At 59.1% G+C, this 14,671-nt stretch overlaps 4 protein-coding genes across 5 annotated transcripts; 1 reads left to right on the top strand and 3 right to left on the bottom strand.

Annotated features, from left to right (window-relative positions):
• Positions 1-90: 90 nt before the first annotated feature.
• On the bottom strand, positions 91-3,013 carry GGTG_00280 (hypothetical protein). Its single transcript, XM_009218022.1, has 3 exons — positions 2,292-3,013; positions 1,811-2,202; positions 91-1,711 (listed from the first exon to the last, which is right to left on the bottom strand). The coding sequence occupies exons 1-3, from the start codon at positions 2,341-2,343 to the stop codon at positions 674-676; spliced, it is 1,482 nt and encodes a 493-aa protein (XP_009216286.1). The 5' UTR covers positions 2,344-3,013; the 3' UTR covers positions 91-673.
• Positions 3,014-4,448: 1,435 nt separating this feature from the next.
• On the bottom strand, positions 4,449-8,787 carry GGTG_00281 (the record flags this gene model as incomplete). Of its 2 annotated transcripts, XM_009218024.1 has the most annotated exons (3): positions 4,449-4,565; positions 4,929-7,613; positions 7,703-8,787. In XM_009218024.1, the coding sequence occupies 2 exons, from the start codon at positions 8,785-8,787 to the stop codon at positions 5,342-5,344; spliced, it is 3,357 nt and encodes a 1,118-aa protein (XP_009216288.1). In that variant the 3' UTR covers positions 4,449-4,565; positions 4,929-5,341. The 2 variants fall into 2 exon arrangements, with proteins under 2 accessions (XP_009216288.1, XP_009216287.1); XM_009218023.1 differs by lacking the exon at positions 4,449-4,565 and having other exon boundaries at positions 4,594-7,613.
• Positions 8,788-9,745: 958 nt separating this feature from the next.
• On the top strand, positions 9,746-13,179 carry GGTG_00282 (hypothetical protein). Its single transcript, XM_009218025.1, has one exon. The coding sequence runs from the start codon at positions 9,851-9,853 to the stop codon at positions 12,143-12,145; it is 2,295 nt and encodes a 764-aa protein (XP_009216289.1). The 5' UTR covers positions 9,746-9,850; the 3' UTR covers positions 12,146-13,179.
• GGTG_00283 (hypothetical protein) lies at positions 13,122-14,647 on the bottom strand (the record flags this gene model as incomplete). The annotated part of the gene is made up of 4 exons (XM_009218026.1): positions 13,122-13,467; positions 13,554-13,835; positions 14,338-14,366; positions 14,636-14,647. The coding sequence occupies 4 exons, from the start codon at positions 14,645-14,647 to the stop codon at positions 13,122-13,124; spliced, it is 669 nt and encodes a 222-aa protein (XP_009216290.1).
• Positions 14,648-14,671: the final 24 nt, after the last annotated feature.

A 14,671-nucleotide genomic window follows, 5' to 3' on the forward strand; every position in this document is an offset into this window, starting at 1 on the left:
AGCCGTTGGGCATATGAAGCCACCTCTTGCCCGATTCGAAAATACGGGGCCAATCAGAGGGTTCCTGCTACCCCTAAATGACCAAGTGTTGTGCGAGTAAGCGGCGTTATACCAAAATACCACTCGTGCAAACGCATTTGGATTGCCTATATTCTCACTATTTTATCTAACCACTGGACTGGAGCCAGATTCTCCTTTCCAGTTAAGCATCCTTAGGAGATCGACTTAAGCTTTTCCAAGACCAGATCCTTGCTGTAATACACAACATATGGCTTGCTCCTCTAGGAAAACTTTTTTGATGCCGGTTCCGACTTCCGCGCTCGGGGTGGCCATGGTGCAACATCGCTCGTAGTGCAGCCCGTTATAGCAAAAAAAAAAAAAAAAAATCCAAAAGCAGCCTGCAGCTATCAACACATCTTTTCACTTTAGCCGCCTGCCGTCCGCTTGCCTGCGCCAAGACGTGACCGCCCCTATCTTCGGTCGCTTGAGTGAGATACATTATCATCTCTGTCCACAAATGTAACAGAGATATACTGTGGAATTTGATGCAAGCCCGCTCGTGAAAAGAAAAGAAAAAAATACAGTCCTGCTGGGGCTTTTGGTCTGGGGCCCAGGCCAAAGCAGGAAACTACCCAAACAAAAGAAAATAAAAACGTTGTGGCCAATGTTGGCTTTACTGCAGGCCCGTATTGCCCACAACTAGCACGAGCAGTGCTCCATTAAGAACACATATCCCGGTGAAGGAGGCGTAAACCAACAGCGCGTTTACGAGGCTCACACCCTGCCCCGCGGGCCCTTCTCGCGTGAGTGTCATGCCCAGCGCCACGCAGGCGCATCCCAGGCTCGACATGACGCCCAAGATGACGCCCGCGTCCACCTCGGCCCGCAGCTTGTGCTTGCCCGTCACTATGAGCAGCGCGGCCACGCCCAGGAGCACGAGGGCGGCCGCGTTAGCCCCGATCGTGCCCCGGAACAACATCCGATCCCTGTAGCGCGCTATGCGCTGGTCGTTGATAGACGGCAAGGCAGCGAAGCGGGCATCGTAGCCGTTGGGGAACTCGGTGTCCTCATCACTAGCAAGGTCCAGATCTTCCTCATCCCCGCTGTATCCAGCCGCCGCCGATGGCCCTGCCGTGTTTGCACCGCCGTCGCGGCTGTGTGGTGTGACGGTTCCGTAGGAGCCTGATATGGTCAGCCCATGGTTGAGGGGTTGGGTGTTACTGTCGTTGGCCGTGTGCAACAGCGGTTGCCTCTCGGAACTGCTGCGCGTAGCGATCCATGCCTTGGCCGTCTCAACCGGTATGGACAGAAGAGCGGCCAGGGCCGAAAACCCGGGAATTCTTATTTCTTCGTTTTCGGGGTTGATATAGATGACGTAACCGCCGTCATTGTCCCCAGCCTCGCTGCCGTTGTCGTACTCGTTCCAGTAGCTGGTTGGTTGTTGATGTTGTTGGGGGTGGTCACCGAAATGGGTCGGTAGCACCACTATCCCCTCGGGCTGATGTTGCCCGCTGTGGCGTCGTGCGGGCGTCGTCGGTCGATCAGCCGGGGTGACGGAACCCGAGTCTGGCGGGGTGGCTGCGCGGATCTCGTTGATCAGGTCCTCGTACTGCGTCTCGAGCTGGTGAAAGTCGCGGTTGGTGAAGCCCTTGGAGTCCGAGAGCACGTTTTCCTTGAATCGGACGCCGAGCGATTGCGAACCTGTCCACTTCTGCAACGTTCACAAGATAACTGCCGTTAGCGTGACTGGGCGTTGCCGGCGCGTCCGGACGCGGACATGTCGCACTGGCGGGCTGCACAAATCACACACCCTGTACTTCTTGAGAATTTTGCCGAACGCCGTGGCCTGTGCGCCGATGAACCGCAGGAGATCGCGGATCTCGTCACCGCACTGGAGAGCCACCTGGCCGTAGCGCATCAGCCTGCGCTGGCGCTTGGCCGACATCTTGCGTCGGGCACATAGTCGGAGGGTGTTGTGGATGGAATTGGACAGGTGTTGGAGGCGGCGCGAAAGCTCCTCGGCCTTGCTAGTGACGAAGAGGCCGACGCGGTCATGTTGGCGGCACAGCTCGGCGTAGAAGTCTTCCTCAAACTTTCCCAGCTGGGCATCTTGGTGACCCGGAATCGTGATGGCCCGGACGCCCTGCCCTTTCGTCGTGTGGGCTTTGATGTGGTGCTTGAGACTATTATAGTCGATATTGTCTGTTGGGGTTGGAGGAAGCGGTCCGGTTAGGATGAGGCAATCGAACGCGGTCGGTACGCGTTTGCGCCGAGATAAGGAAACCACTTACGAAGACTCCATTCTGGGACCGAATCTTGTTCAAACTGCTCGCCGTACTTCATGCTTTGGTCGCTTGGACACGCCAGGGCACCAATTGATGCGCGGGGCGTCGGGAGAGGAGAGTCAACGTGGTTTGGACGCAAGCTCGGGAGGAGGAGCGATGCGACGGCGGATGGAAGAGAACTCCGGATCGCAGCACACGGAATAAGGGATTTCACAAGTCTCGGACTGGGCCAATTCCAAAGTCTCGAGCGGCGCCAACACGCAGAAAGGATTTGATTCTCGGCCTAGGTCAAGAGGATGGAGCCGGCGCGGGAAAGGAAGAGACTAGATCGGGCCGTTGGGAGCGAGCGATGGACTTGGGGCCCTAGTAGCGAGGGGGGCGGCGGGCCGGTCTGTTTTGAAACGGAGCGAGAGCAGCTACCAAGCGTCTGATAAGCAGCTCCGTGGATGGGTTGAGGGCTGGGGGGCTGTGCTTGGGTTTAGTTTGGGTGCTTGTTCGGACCAAAGTGCTGCTGGCTCCTGGACCGAGCTGCCTCCTTTGTTGTGTCTGAGTCGGTCTTGCGGATCGGGGGTTGCAATATCGAGGCGGAGCTGCAGAAGCCAAGGCCAGACGGCGGCACAGAACGAATGAGAACCGACGAGGGCCGGGGGCCGTTGAATGTTATAGAACGGGGGCTCGGGGGGGCACCCGGTTGCACTTGCGCTTGCAAATAGAAGACGCCAAGATGGCACCCAAAACTTGCCAAAAGCGACAGCCAGGCCCCACCCGCGCCGCAATCCGGACGCTTGTGCTGCGCGGGAGCGTATCGCACGCACAGGGAGCTAGGGAGAACTAGGGAGCGACACCAGCACAGAATCCAGGAGATCCGATCACAGCATGGACAGCAGCACAGCGGCTGAGGCGGGTGGAGCTTGCGGGCGGTTTGAGCGCAGAATCCATGAGTCTAAAGCCCATCCAGTCCGCGTTGCAGCTGGGCTGCTTTGGAGGGGCCCGCTGCGACTCTGCGATGCGTGCCTGCTCGCCTGTTCCAGGTGCCTTGCTCCATCTCGAGTGGGGCCGTAGGAGTCAGGGCCCGCGCTGCACAGCAACATTGAGAGCCGCTTTCCCTCCAGCCTAAACCGCTGTTGTCATTGTGGAGTTCTTCCCCGCCTGCAGATTGAGTCGAGAGTCAAGCACCCAGGCGGATCGAAATGGAAATGAGGCACGAGACCTAGCTTGGCGGCGTTCACCATGAGGGATTCCACGAGCAAGGGGCCCAAGTGGATGCGGTCAGCGGCTGCGAGCTAGCGGGGCGCAATGATGTGTGCCACGGGCAGGGGTAGGTGGGCACCCGGGCAGGCAGTATCAGTACCTGGCACACACACCAGCTGACCTACACAAGCACGGATCTACCTACCTCCATGGCCTAGGGAACGCTGTTATCGGGAGCAATCGAAACAGCATCCATCCGACTTCGGGGCGTGCGGGTCTGATGCAAAGATAAGGTCTCGAGTCCGCATCTATGAGAGAGATACACAATCTCGACGATATCTCTTCATCCTTCACCTCACCGCGCTCTTTTCTCGCGGTGCTGCAGCTCGCCAGTTGGCACATGCAAAACGCTGGATCCTGATCTCCCCTTTGCCTGGGAGCCAATCATCCACGCACGTGGCTCTTGGTCCGTCACCAACATCCGGTGTCGGCTTTGCGGGTTGGAAAAATAAAAGCCAAAAAAAGATCAGAACGAACGCTTCCGGACCAGTCAAAATCGAGCCGCGCCAATGCACGGCATCTCGCTGAAGCGGGCGCTTGGGTAAAGAACAACCTCTGAAAATCAGAGAGATGGTGGGCTTTTCCCTCCCTCTCTGCGCTCTTATTCGAACCTTTCCCTTTTTCGCAGCAAGAAACACATGGAAGGCTCTGGCCAGCCCCGTCTCCTCGCCTCAGTAGGACGGCATTCTGCATTGCGCCATCTCCACCCCGGCCCCGTTGCCGGGTGGTCCAACCGACACCCTTGCCGAGAGGGGACATGAGCCGAGAGGGAGGCGGGACCGGAAAACTGGACCTTGGCGCGGAAAGCCCTCTCGCCTAGCACCCATGCTCGATGGATGATGGGTTAGATGGGGGGGGGGCCTTTGCCATATTTTCAGCCTCTTCGAGTGTTGGTGGGCTTACATCATTTTGCTCTTTTTGGCTATTTTATTTTCAAAGGAGGCTATCTTAGTTGCTGTTTCTTTCTTTGCCGCAGAGAAGGCTTGGAGTATAAATAGGAGGAAAGAAAAAAAAAAGTCAAGCGAGTGACTGGTACCTAGGCGACCGTCATTAGCCCCCATGATACCCCTGACAACCCCTCAACTCATTCGTCCGCGGAAAAGCATGCCGACACCGCGGCGTATTAACCTCATTTTGCGTTATTATATGGAGCCATCTACCAAACCAACACGCAGCGATGGTAGCTCCGCCGTGATCTTTTCCGTCACATCTCCATCTCGGCGCCGGCCCCCGCTGATCACATGGCCTCTGGACGGGTTCCCTACCGAGTCTAAGCGATGCTACTACCTCTTCTCGTCCAATGTTGAGGAGGGGAGCGGGTGAAAAAAAAAAGAAGAAGAGGAAAGTGATAAACGCAGCAGTCCTTTCGGCATGCTCGGATGTTACACTAACCCAGCAAGATATGTGGGGGTTGAAATGCAGGTCGCTGCGGGTAGCGTATGCAACCCTTGGCCTCGGCGAGAGATGGGCGCGAGGAGAAGGCTGCACCTCGGCCGTGTCCCCGAGAAAAGGGAAGTTTTGTGCTCTGCGAAAAAAAAGGCATCCGTTTGACACGGCTATGAGCAGTCGATAGCGTGCTTGATGATGCGTTGATGCTGCAGCTCTGCTCGTGATGCATGCATCGTGTGTAATACCTGTATGTTGGCAGATGCAAAGTCGTTCGTTCTACGTGACATTCTGCTTGTGTGGCCTGGCGTAACAAACCTTACAACCTGGGTACCACGCTAATTCGCAGAACATTTTTAGCCGAAAACAAAAACAGGTTGGAGGGGCGAAGGGAGTGGCCCATGGCGGTGGCAAGGGGATCACGCACAAAACCCCCACTGCCTGCACCAGTTCACCATCAGCTCAGGGGTGACGGCCTCGAGCTTCGCAAACGTCGGGCTCATGCCCACCGTCCTAGCCAGCTCGTACGTCCGAGCTTCCGTGCCCCCTTCCACCAGGGCCTGGTAAAAGTCCAGCAGCTTGACCGCCGGGTTCCTCTCGACCTGGTCCTCCACCGCCCCCGTCTCGGCCGCGCTCCGCTCCAGCGCCGCCACCCACTCAGAGAGAGGCACGAGCCCGCGGATCCGCCCCGGACCGTAGAACCCCCTGATCCCCTGGGCCAGCAGCGCCCACTTGGCAGCGGTGGGGTTGATACCGTGGTAGTAGCCCTCGACCTTGTCCTCGTCCTCCCCGGCCGCCCAGCCCTCGCGGCGCGGCAGGACCCCGGCGACCTCGAGCACCAGGGTGGCCACGTCCTCGACGGGCACCCAGTCGACGTCGGCGGCCATGCCGCCGCCCAGGTCCGAGGGGAGCAGGCCCAGGTGCAGCGAGCTGCGGACCAGGGTCGGCAGCCACTCGCGGCGCGTCCACTCGCCCCTCCGGGACCGCGGCCCCGCGATCTGGCCGACGCGCACGATAGCGCTCGGGACCCCGCCGCGCGCCCGCGCCTCGTCCAGCACCAGCGACGCCACCAGCTTGGACTGCCCGTAGCCCATCCCCGGCAGGCCGAGGTCGGGCAGCTGCCGCTCCGGCACGGGCTCCGGCCCCAGCCACCCCTCGACGGCGGCGATGCTGCTGACGAAGGCGATGGGCACCCGGCGCGCGCACGCGGCCGAGAGGTCGATCAGGTACCGGACGCCGCGCACCCACGGCTCAAAGGTCGCGATGCTCATGTTGAAGTTGACGGACCACGCGTTGTGCACGATGCGGTCCGTCTCGGCCAGTAGCCGCTCGTACACCTCCGAGGCCAGCCCGAGCCGGGGCTCCGAGAGGTCGGCGCGCAGGAACTCGGCTTTGGCCAGGGCCGTGTCGAGTCCCCGCTCCGTGTTTCCCCGGACCTGCCGCTCGCGCGCGTCCTCGGTCCTGTTGAGGCATATGACCTTGGCGACTGCCGGTGAGGCCTGGAGTTGCTCGAGGAGGTAGGATCCGAGTCCGCCGGTCGTGCCGGTGACGATGACGGTCTGCCCCTGAGTCCTCGCCGGGGGCTTTTGCTTCTGGGCGGCAGGGTCGGGGAGGCATTGGGTGTACTTGTCCAGCTGGGCTTGCATTATTTTGATGCTGGGATCGACTCCGTCGATCCCGCTGGTGTGGCCGTTCTGCTTGCTGTGACCGCTGACGACTTCCCGCATCAGGTACGAGGACAGCAGGTTTGGAGTGGGGTTGGCATAGATCAGCCTCGGGGCAACTGCGTCGACCGGTAGCTTCTTACTGGTGGCAGTGCCTAAAGCCTTGCGTAATATTCTCGCCGCCTGTATGGTGGCCAGGGAATCTACCCCAGCGGTGTAAAAATCCGTGTCGACATCCAAGGTCGCGCCCCTTTCCTTGAGACCGGCCAGGCGCCTGAACAGCTCCGCCAAAGACTGTGCGAGCGCCTGGTCCGAAGATAGGTCTGGGACAAAGCTACCCCCGTTGAGAGGATCCTCGTCGCCATCGCGATCGAAGCCGTCCTGCCCACCAAAATTCTCGTATAGCGCCGCCGCCTCTTCGGCGTACAGCTTCACAGCAGCGAACCGCTGAATGGTGCCCTTGGCGGCGCGCGGGAAGGGCTTGTCCGGCCGGGTGACGGCCACCAGCTCCCGGACGATGCGGCCGTGCGCTACCGTCTCCCTGTTGGCGCGCTCCACGGCCGGCCAGACGCGGGCGATGAGCGCCTCCTGCTCCTCGGGCGTCGCGGCGGCGTCGTCGGCCGGCTCGACGAAGAGAGCAGGCTGGAAATAGCCCTGCCCCACGACGAGCGCGCTCTTCACCTCCGGGAGGCGCGAGACGGCGGCCTCGATGCTGACGGGGTTGAGCTTCTCGCCGTTGGAGAAGACGATGATGTCGTCGGAGCGCCCGTGGTACCCCCAGAGGTTGGGTACGGTTGGGTGCTTGAAGTACAGGTCCTTGGTGCTGTACTCGGTCGCTTCGGGGAAGACGTAGAATGGAGCCTGGTCCCCTGGATCCTTGGCCTTCCGCAGAATGACCTGCTCGTATAATGTGCCATCCTCGCTCTCTCCGAATTTGCGCCAGTCGATACACGTGGCCTCTGTATTGATGAGGAACCAGTTCCACAGCTTCGGGTCCGTCTGTCGATAGTAGTAGAGCGGAGCCATTCTAATTAGAGGGCGTAGTTCGAGCGTTAGCGAAGGTAACCGAGGCCAGACCAATAGACCTGTTCACCAAAAGGAAGGATTCAAACTAACTCGGTAGCGGCGATTATGTTCGTGAGCCTCACACCTCTCCCAACCAGCGTGTTCCCAGCCTCCTGGCTGAGCGGGCCACCTCCAAAGGTGACTCTCTCCAGCTTGGCCAGCGCCGCAACGGCCTCGGGCATGTGACTCATCTCCTCCAGGATGGCGGGCGGCAAGACGACGACATCCACGTTCGCGTGCTTGACCGCGTCCATGACGGTCTGGGGAGTGAGAGGCTTGTCCGGGAAGCCCAGCGCGAAGGGCTGGTCGAAGAAGAGGCTGGACGTGAGGCTTACGTATAGGCCGGCGGCGTGGAAGAGCGGCATTGGCGAGAACACCCGGCCCGCGCCGAAGGTGTCCCAAAATATTGACCGGCACCCCCTGAAGTCCGGAACGGCGCGGCTAAGGTCTATGGTCGCAAACGACCCGGCGCGCGCCACCACCGGCTTTGGCAGGCCGGTGCTCCCGCTAGTGTGCAGCACAAAGAGGGGATCCCACCTGGCCTCCTCGAACGTGCGCTCGTAGGGCACCACGGGGGCCGGGCGCGTGCTGCCCTCGCCGAGCCACTCCGCCACCGACGCGGCTTCGAAAGCCTGCATCCCTACGCGGCCTTTGATCCACACGGCGGCCCTATCCTTGAAGGAAACATCATAGTAGAGCGCGCCGCAGCTAGTTTTGTCAAAGAGGTTCAGTTGCGCCTGCAGCGAGTTGCGGGGCGAGATAAGGAGGGCCTTGCAGCCGGCCTTGACGCAGGCCAGCAGGAAGATATGGTAGCGCACGTCGCTCGGCCCGACGTAAGACAGAGTTGGGAAGCGCGTGGTGTACTCGTCCGATGCTCGCAGCATCGACCCGATGGCTGCCGTGTCATCTGTCTGTGGTCGCGGGTGTCGTTTTATGAGAAGTGCCGCGACACGGTTGACGGCGTCGGCGAATTGGCCAAATGTGATGGGGCGCCAGCCATCACTGGCCTTGTCTGAACGTGGCATCGACAGCATCTCCCGGCCCGGCTGGGTCCGCGCCATCTCATCCAAGATTGTGGGTAGGAGGCGCCTCCCGAACTGGGGCCTGGCGGTCGCTGTCTCTGTTGCTGTGGCCATGGCTAGGTATGATGGAAGATAACTTATACAAGATGATAATTCGGGGAAGATGTGCAAATCAGGGAATGATGTATAGTGAAGGGAAGAAAACCAATTCGAGGAGGGTCTTGATGCTAACAACCCCAGACATATATACATAATCAGTCCCCTCTACGTCGGCGCTCATAAGGACACCCTAACCCGCTGAGGGGATTGCCTTTACTCAACTATTTCATCCTACCGGATCCTGCCTACCTATACAGGTATTGGTGCGGAACCCCGGAAAAGCCCGTTGGTGACACAGCCGGTGAGGTTGAAGCTAGACGCGAGGCCGAAACGCGAGCAAGACGCGGGGCCGAAACGCGAGCAGAGGCGTAGGCCGAGTCCAAGACGGGCCCCTCGGGTTGGGATGATGATGGCGTAGTGACTGTAAACACCCCAAACATCTGCAGATCAAATTAGTTGTGCCGATCTCAAATAGAGCTACAGCACAAGAGGACCAACGAAAGTGGGAGATCTGAGAGCACGGGAACGGCGGCCGAGGCGGCTTACTGACGTTCCAACCCGTGGTCCCGTGGGAAGTATTGATGGTTCACGTCTGCCCGGAGATAGGCGACCGGAAATGGGAAACTAGGCATGTTTTGACGCCGATGGTAACGTCGGAGTTTGATTTCCCGCCGACGTATTGTACGGTACAGAAGCTGTGCGTGCGCAACAGCACAGTGGACTAGGTAGTCAGCTCCGTCATGGGTGAGGTGAGGCTTTAGCTACGAGTATGGATGAGGGATCGAGGTTGGCATCCATGGCAGTTTATCGATGCCGGTGTGGGTTCGGCTCTTGACGACACGGATCTGGGAATAATTCGGAAATGGCAAAGATGTGATACTAGTACCCTAACCCTGAAAACGGGGAACTCAGGCGGATTGATGAAGGCCCCACTAAATATTTTTTTCTTCAAGCTTGAGCCCGCGAACTCAACCTGCAGAATTGAATGGCGAGCCGAAGCATCGACAAGAAATTATCGACCATCGCGCTCAACCAAGCCATCTGCCAGCCACCACGGGGCAGAGCAACCACATAAGCAATGGCAGGCGCAGGGAGCACAACATCTTCACTCACTTCGACCTCACATACCCTCACCCACGCCCCAATGGCGTCGGCTTCGAGCGACATGCCACCCCCGCCCGAGGGCCTGGCCGCCCTCCTGAGCTCCATGCAGGTCGCCAACCGCCACCAGTTTATGCGGCCCCCGCGCACGACTCCGACCGCCTCCCTGTACCTCGCAAAGGACACCCTGGACGCCTTCGCCGGCCAGGTCAGCGACGAACAGCAGGCCCGCCTGCGCGATGCCAACAGGAAGCGCAAGCGCGGCGGCGGCGACCTCGACCGCGCCGATGTGCTCAAGGTCCGCAAGCTGCACGTCGACGGCTTCGAGACGAGCCAGGTCTGGCAGCAGGCCAAAAGGATCATCAACTCGACCCTGTCCGAGTCGCTGGCCGCCTTGGAGGAGCTACAGGAGGACGGCGAGGTTCTGGACGGCGAGCAAAATGGCAACGCCAAGATGCTCGAGTTTGGTAAGGATGGTTTCGAGGTTGGATCCGACGGCGACTCGGAAGATGACTCGGACGCCTCTCGCTCCTCACCATCCGACGCCGAATCTAGAGATGAGGAGGACGTTTCCGCCGAGCTCTCGGACGAGGAGGGCGTTGATGTGTCAGATGACGACGAGGATGCATTGGAGGGGGATGAAGAGCAGGAGGAGGGCGAGCGGGACGGCGAGGAGGAAGGCTCGGACGCTGATTCAGATGCTGGGCAATACATTGAAGACCCGAATGGTCTCAACGACGGTTTCTTCAACATTGACGAGTTCAACAAGCAAACACAATGGTTCGAGGACCAGGACGCCAAGGCCGACCCGAACACGGATGTTGTTAGTGAAGATGAAGACCTTGATTGGCACACCGACCCCATGGCCCCCTCAAAAACCAAGTCCAAGTCTACGCCATCATCGTCGAAACGACCTAACAAGGAAGAGATCACGTCTGATTTGGAAAACGACGAAGAGGATGATGACGACGAAGAGGATGATGACGACGAAGAGGGGGGTCCAACTTTTGGGGACATGGACCTGGACGCACCGGAGGGTGCGAGCGACGACGAGTTTGGCGGCGATATAGAAGGCGATCTCGAGGGTGGAATGGATCTGACGGCGGACGACATATTCTTCAAGGACTTCTTCGCCCGACCGCCTAGAAAGGCTCAAAAAGGAGACAACAAGCGTAACAGGGACTACCGGCCGAAGCAACCCAAGGAGTACGACGTTGAGGCCGCCATGGAGGGCGTCAAGCGGGATCTGTTCGATGACATGTCGGAGGGTTCGGGCTCCGAAGGTGCGCTTTCTGATGTGGAGGCTGGCGACCCCAAGGCGCGGAGATCGGCACACGAGAGGCGGCAGGCCAAAATCACCGAGGAGATCCGCAAGCTTGAGGCAGCCATGGTGAAGCCAAAGGAGTGGACGCTCTCAGGAGAGGCGGCGGCTCCCGATCGGCCGGTGAACTCGCTGCTGGAAGAAGACCTAGAGTTCGAGCATGCCGGCAAGCCCGTGCCCGTCATCACGGAGGATGTCAGCGAGAGCATCGAGCAGATGATCAAGCGCCGCATCATTGCCCAGGAGTTCGACGAGGTCATCCGCCGCGTCCCAGGCTCCGAGCTGCCGGTCAACACGCGCAGGGGTCTGGTTGAGGTGGACGACACCAAGGCCAAGCAGGGTCTCGCCGAGATGTACGAGGAGGAGTACGTCAAAAACGCAAACCCGGACAGCTACGTCAGCCAGTCGGACGAGAAGCTGCGGCGGGAGGAGAAGGAGGTGGAGCAGATGTGGCGCGACATCAGCGCACAGCTCGACGCCCTCAGCAGCTGGCACTACAAGCCGCGGCCCGCCGAGCCCTCGCTCACCGTCGTGGCCGACGTCGCCACCGTCGCCATGGAGGACGCGCAGCCCACGACGGCGCAGGGCGTCTCAGGCGGCGCCAGCACGCTCGCCCCGCAGGAGGTCTACCGCGCCGGCAAGGCTACGGCGGGCGAGGGCGAGGTCGTGCCCAAGAGCGGTCTGCCCGTCGCGCGCCAGGAGCTCAGCCGCGAGGACAAGGTGCGCCGGCGCAGGCGCGAGAAGGAGCGCATCCGCAAGGCCGGCGGCGGCGCCGACGCCGCCAGGGGCAAGGCGCCGCCCGGCAAGAAGGCCCAGGAGCGCAAGGAGACCATGGCGGACCTGCGCAAGGGCGGCGTCATGGTCATCAATCGCCAGGGCGAGATCATGGACGTGGACGGGAATAAGCCCAAGGCCGCCTCCACCATGTCGAGTGGCGCCTTGAAGCTTTGAGGATGTATGTTAGTTTACAATTTTGCTGCTTATATATCAATCGAGAATGTAACACCAATCTCCTAACGCTTTCCAATGCGGTGTTATCTCCAAGCTTCTCGACTCATTCCTGACTCCCTTCCTGCACAAGCTTCATGGGTCGCATTCCGATACCTCCCAGCTCTCAAATCCGGTCCATTGTCTTTCATTTCGTCTATCATGTCTCTGTTCCTAATCTAAACTTGCGATTCGGCATCCAGATAATCATAAGGTAGTAAAGATTCGCCCAGTATCAACGGTATCAAGGAATCGTCTGAGCGTGAGAAGAATTGAATCAAATTCACGGCACCCCATATTAAAAGGTATCCGCGCAAAAACAGAACTGCCCAGCCGATTGGCAAGACGAGCATCCCATATTAACGGGAACCCATGTCGATATGTCCACCTCTGCGGGAAAGTCTTCGGGTTGGCCAGAGTTCTGAAATTCGAGTGTTGCAGGCGCTGGTGTGGCGTCCTCATGGGTTGTTATCCTTGGCCCTGCATGAGCTCCGGCAACCGGGAATGAGATGGTGTGTTGGACGTGACGGAGCCCCGGGCCTTCCACAGTGCCCCGGTGGCCAAAACCAGACGCGGCCATGGATCTGTATGGGCGCAACGGGACATGATGGGAAGAGGGCTGCGGCGGGGCAGTGTCTGGAGGTGGAATGGGACCGCGGTAGCCTCCTCTACCCCCTTCACCCTCGGAGGCGACCCTCTGGGTCCTGGGTCGGCGCATGACTGCTGGGTCTAGGGCAAACTCGGACCTTTCCCGGAGCCGATCCGTCATGAAGGCGATGAAGAATGCCGCTGTGGCCTCGCTAACCTCGTTAGGGAGTGCCGGGATGCTCTCCTCGAGAGCCTGGGCCAGCCCAGCTTGTTCTTGTCGCAACACGTCTTCGATTTCGAATAGTTCATAGCACGTTGCTGGCTCCCAGCCTTGAAAGAAATGCGCGAACGGTCAGTCTTGCCACGTGTGGGCACGGAATCTCAGCAGAATACCACAACGAAGTGTTGCCTTACCGGACGAAGGTACCGTGGAATCTCCAGGGAAGAGCAGGTTCCAAAGGTCTCCCCAGCTGCTCACCCTATTTCCTGGACTTCGGCTCATCATCACATTCAACGCTCTCTCCGTGATGCCGTCCTCGGGATCCGGGGGAGCCGATGTAGGCGCTTCTTGACAAGCACATGGTGGGTCTCGTCGCGAGTGCTCCGCGCGGTCGATACTTGTTGCGAAGGAAGCGTGGCAGCGATCGCACGTGTAGCGGGATCGCCCAAAGGTTCCATGGTGAGTTTCAATGTGTCTCCTGGAGGGGGTTGCATGTAAGCGTCTCTGAAAGTGATCGGAAAACCGCACACATGGATGGGAGATTCCCTATGCCCAGCCACATACTTCAAGAGAGGCAAGCTGTCGAAACAGCCACTTGTGCAAGCTGGGCGGTCTCTAAAGTTGAACTTCCTTGGGTTCCGTTTTCTAAAAGGGCACGCCAAGTTGGATCCACCCTTCCTAATGCGCTTGGTGAGATCGTTCGGCGCGACGCTAACGCCTTCCTGCGACTCATTGATCTCGTCCAAGGGACGCTTCCTGCTGCGAAAGGGGGGATCCATTATATGATCGCTTTCCCCAGAGACAATGCCTGGACTTGGCGTGTTGGGGTCCGGGTGGTGCGAAGGACTGTAAGACAGGGTGGTTGACAATGACAACAGGCTTAGGCAGGCCAAATCAGCATCTTCGTCTTCTGTGACCCGGCCAGAGGCATGGTATGCGAGATCTTTGAGACAGCGATACAGTGCCATCCAGGCACCTAGTGGTCGTTTCAGATCCTCGAGTTGAGTCCTGAACACGCAGTACAAGATATCTGGCAGCATTGCATCTGTCTGGCGGCAGAGATCCCCAAGCGGACCCTTGCCTCCATCGACTGGCAGTCGAAGGGAGAGTCCACCAGGCGGTAGTTGCGCACACGGATCACCTCCATCTGAGCAGAGCTGGCGACCGCTTGGGAGCCAATTCATGGTCTTGACAGGGAATTCCCCATTGAACTGGAGTTGAGGCTGGGTTGGCAGGCGAGATTGGCATGGGCAAATTCAAGTATGATGGAGGAAGGGAGACCTAGTATTCTTAACTGGGGAGGTCCGCGTGCGGGTGCGTGTGTGGGGGTGTATAAAAGCGAACGTACCTAAGGCACCACGAGGATGGCGTGGAGACCTACACAAGGGTTCACGCATCGGTATCAGACGTGTGGCCCCCAAACTAATTTGGTGTTGCAAATCTAGTATTGTAGGGCCTGACTGGGCTGAGCTTGATCCCCAAGAGAAACGACAAGATGTTGACTCCGCGACTCATTAGGCAAACCAAGGTAACAATTGTTGTCTACTGTGTACCCCTAACATTTACGAGGATGAAGTTTGCCTGCACACCCCCATCTTGAGGGTGTGGGATTTGGCTTGATTGGTTACGATAATGGTGGCGCATACAATGCTCTCCATGATTTGCTCATACAGAACAGGTTG

Source organism: Gaeumannomyces tritici (assembly GCF_000145635.1).
Source record: "Gaeumannomyces tritici R3-111a-1 unplaced genomic scaffold supercont2.1, whole genome shotgun sequence".
Taxonomy (NCBI): Eukaryota; Fungi; Ascomycota; class Sordariomycetes; order Magnaporthales; family Magnaporthaceae; genus Gaeumannomyces; species Gaeumannomyces tritici.

Excerpts from the sequence above, each read along its gene's own strand:
- GGTG_00280 (XM_009218022.1), bottom strand. The coding sequence starts at position 2,343 with ATGAAGTACGGCGAGCAGTTTGAACAAGATTCGGTCCCAGAATGGAGT. Across the intron at positions 2,203-2,291 it reads GGTCCCAGAATGGAGTCTTC|ACAATATCGACTATAATAGT; the intron begins GTAAGTGGTTTC and ends CAACCCCAACAG. Across the intron at positions 1,712-1,810 it reads AAATTCTCAAGAAGTACAGG|AAGTGGACAGGTTCGCAATC; the intron begins GTGTGTGATTTG and ends TGAACGTTGCAG.
- GGTG_00282 (XM_009218025.1), top strand. The coding sequence starts at position 9,851 with ATGGCAGGCGCAGGGAGCACAACATCTTCACTCACTTCGACCTCACAT.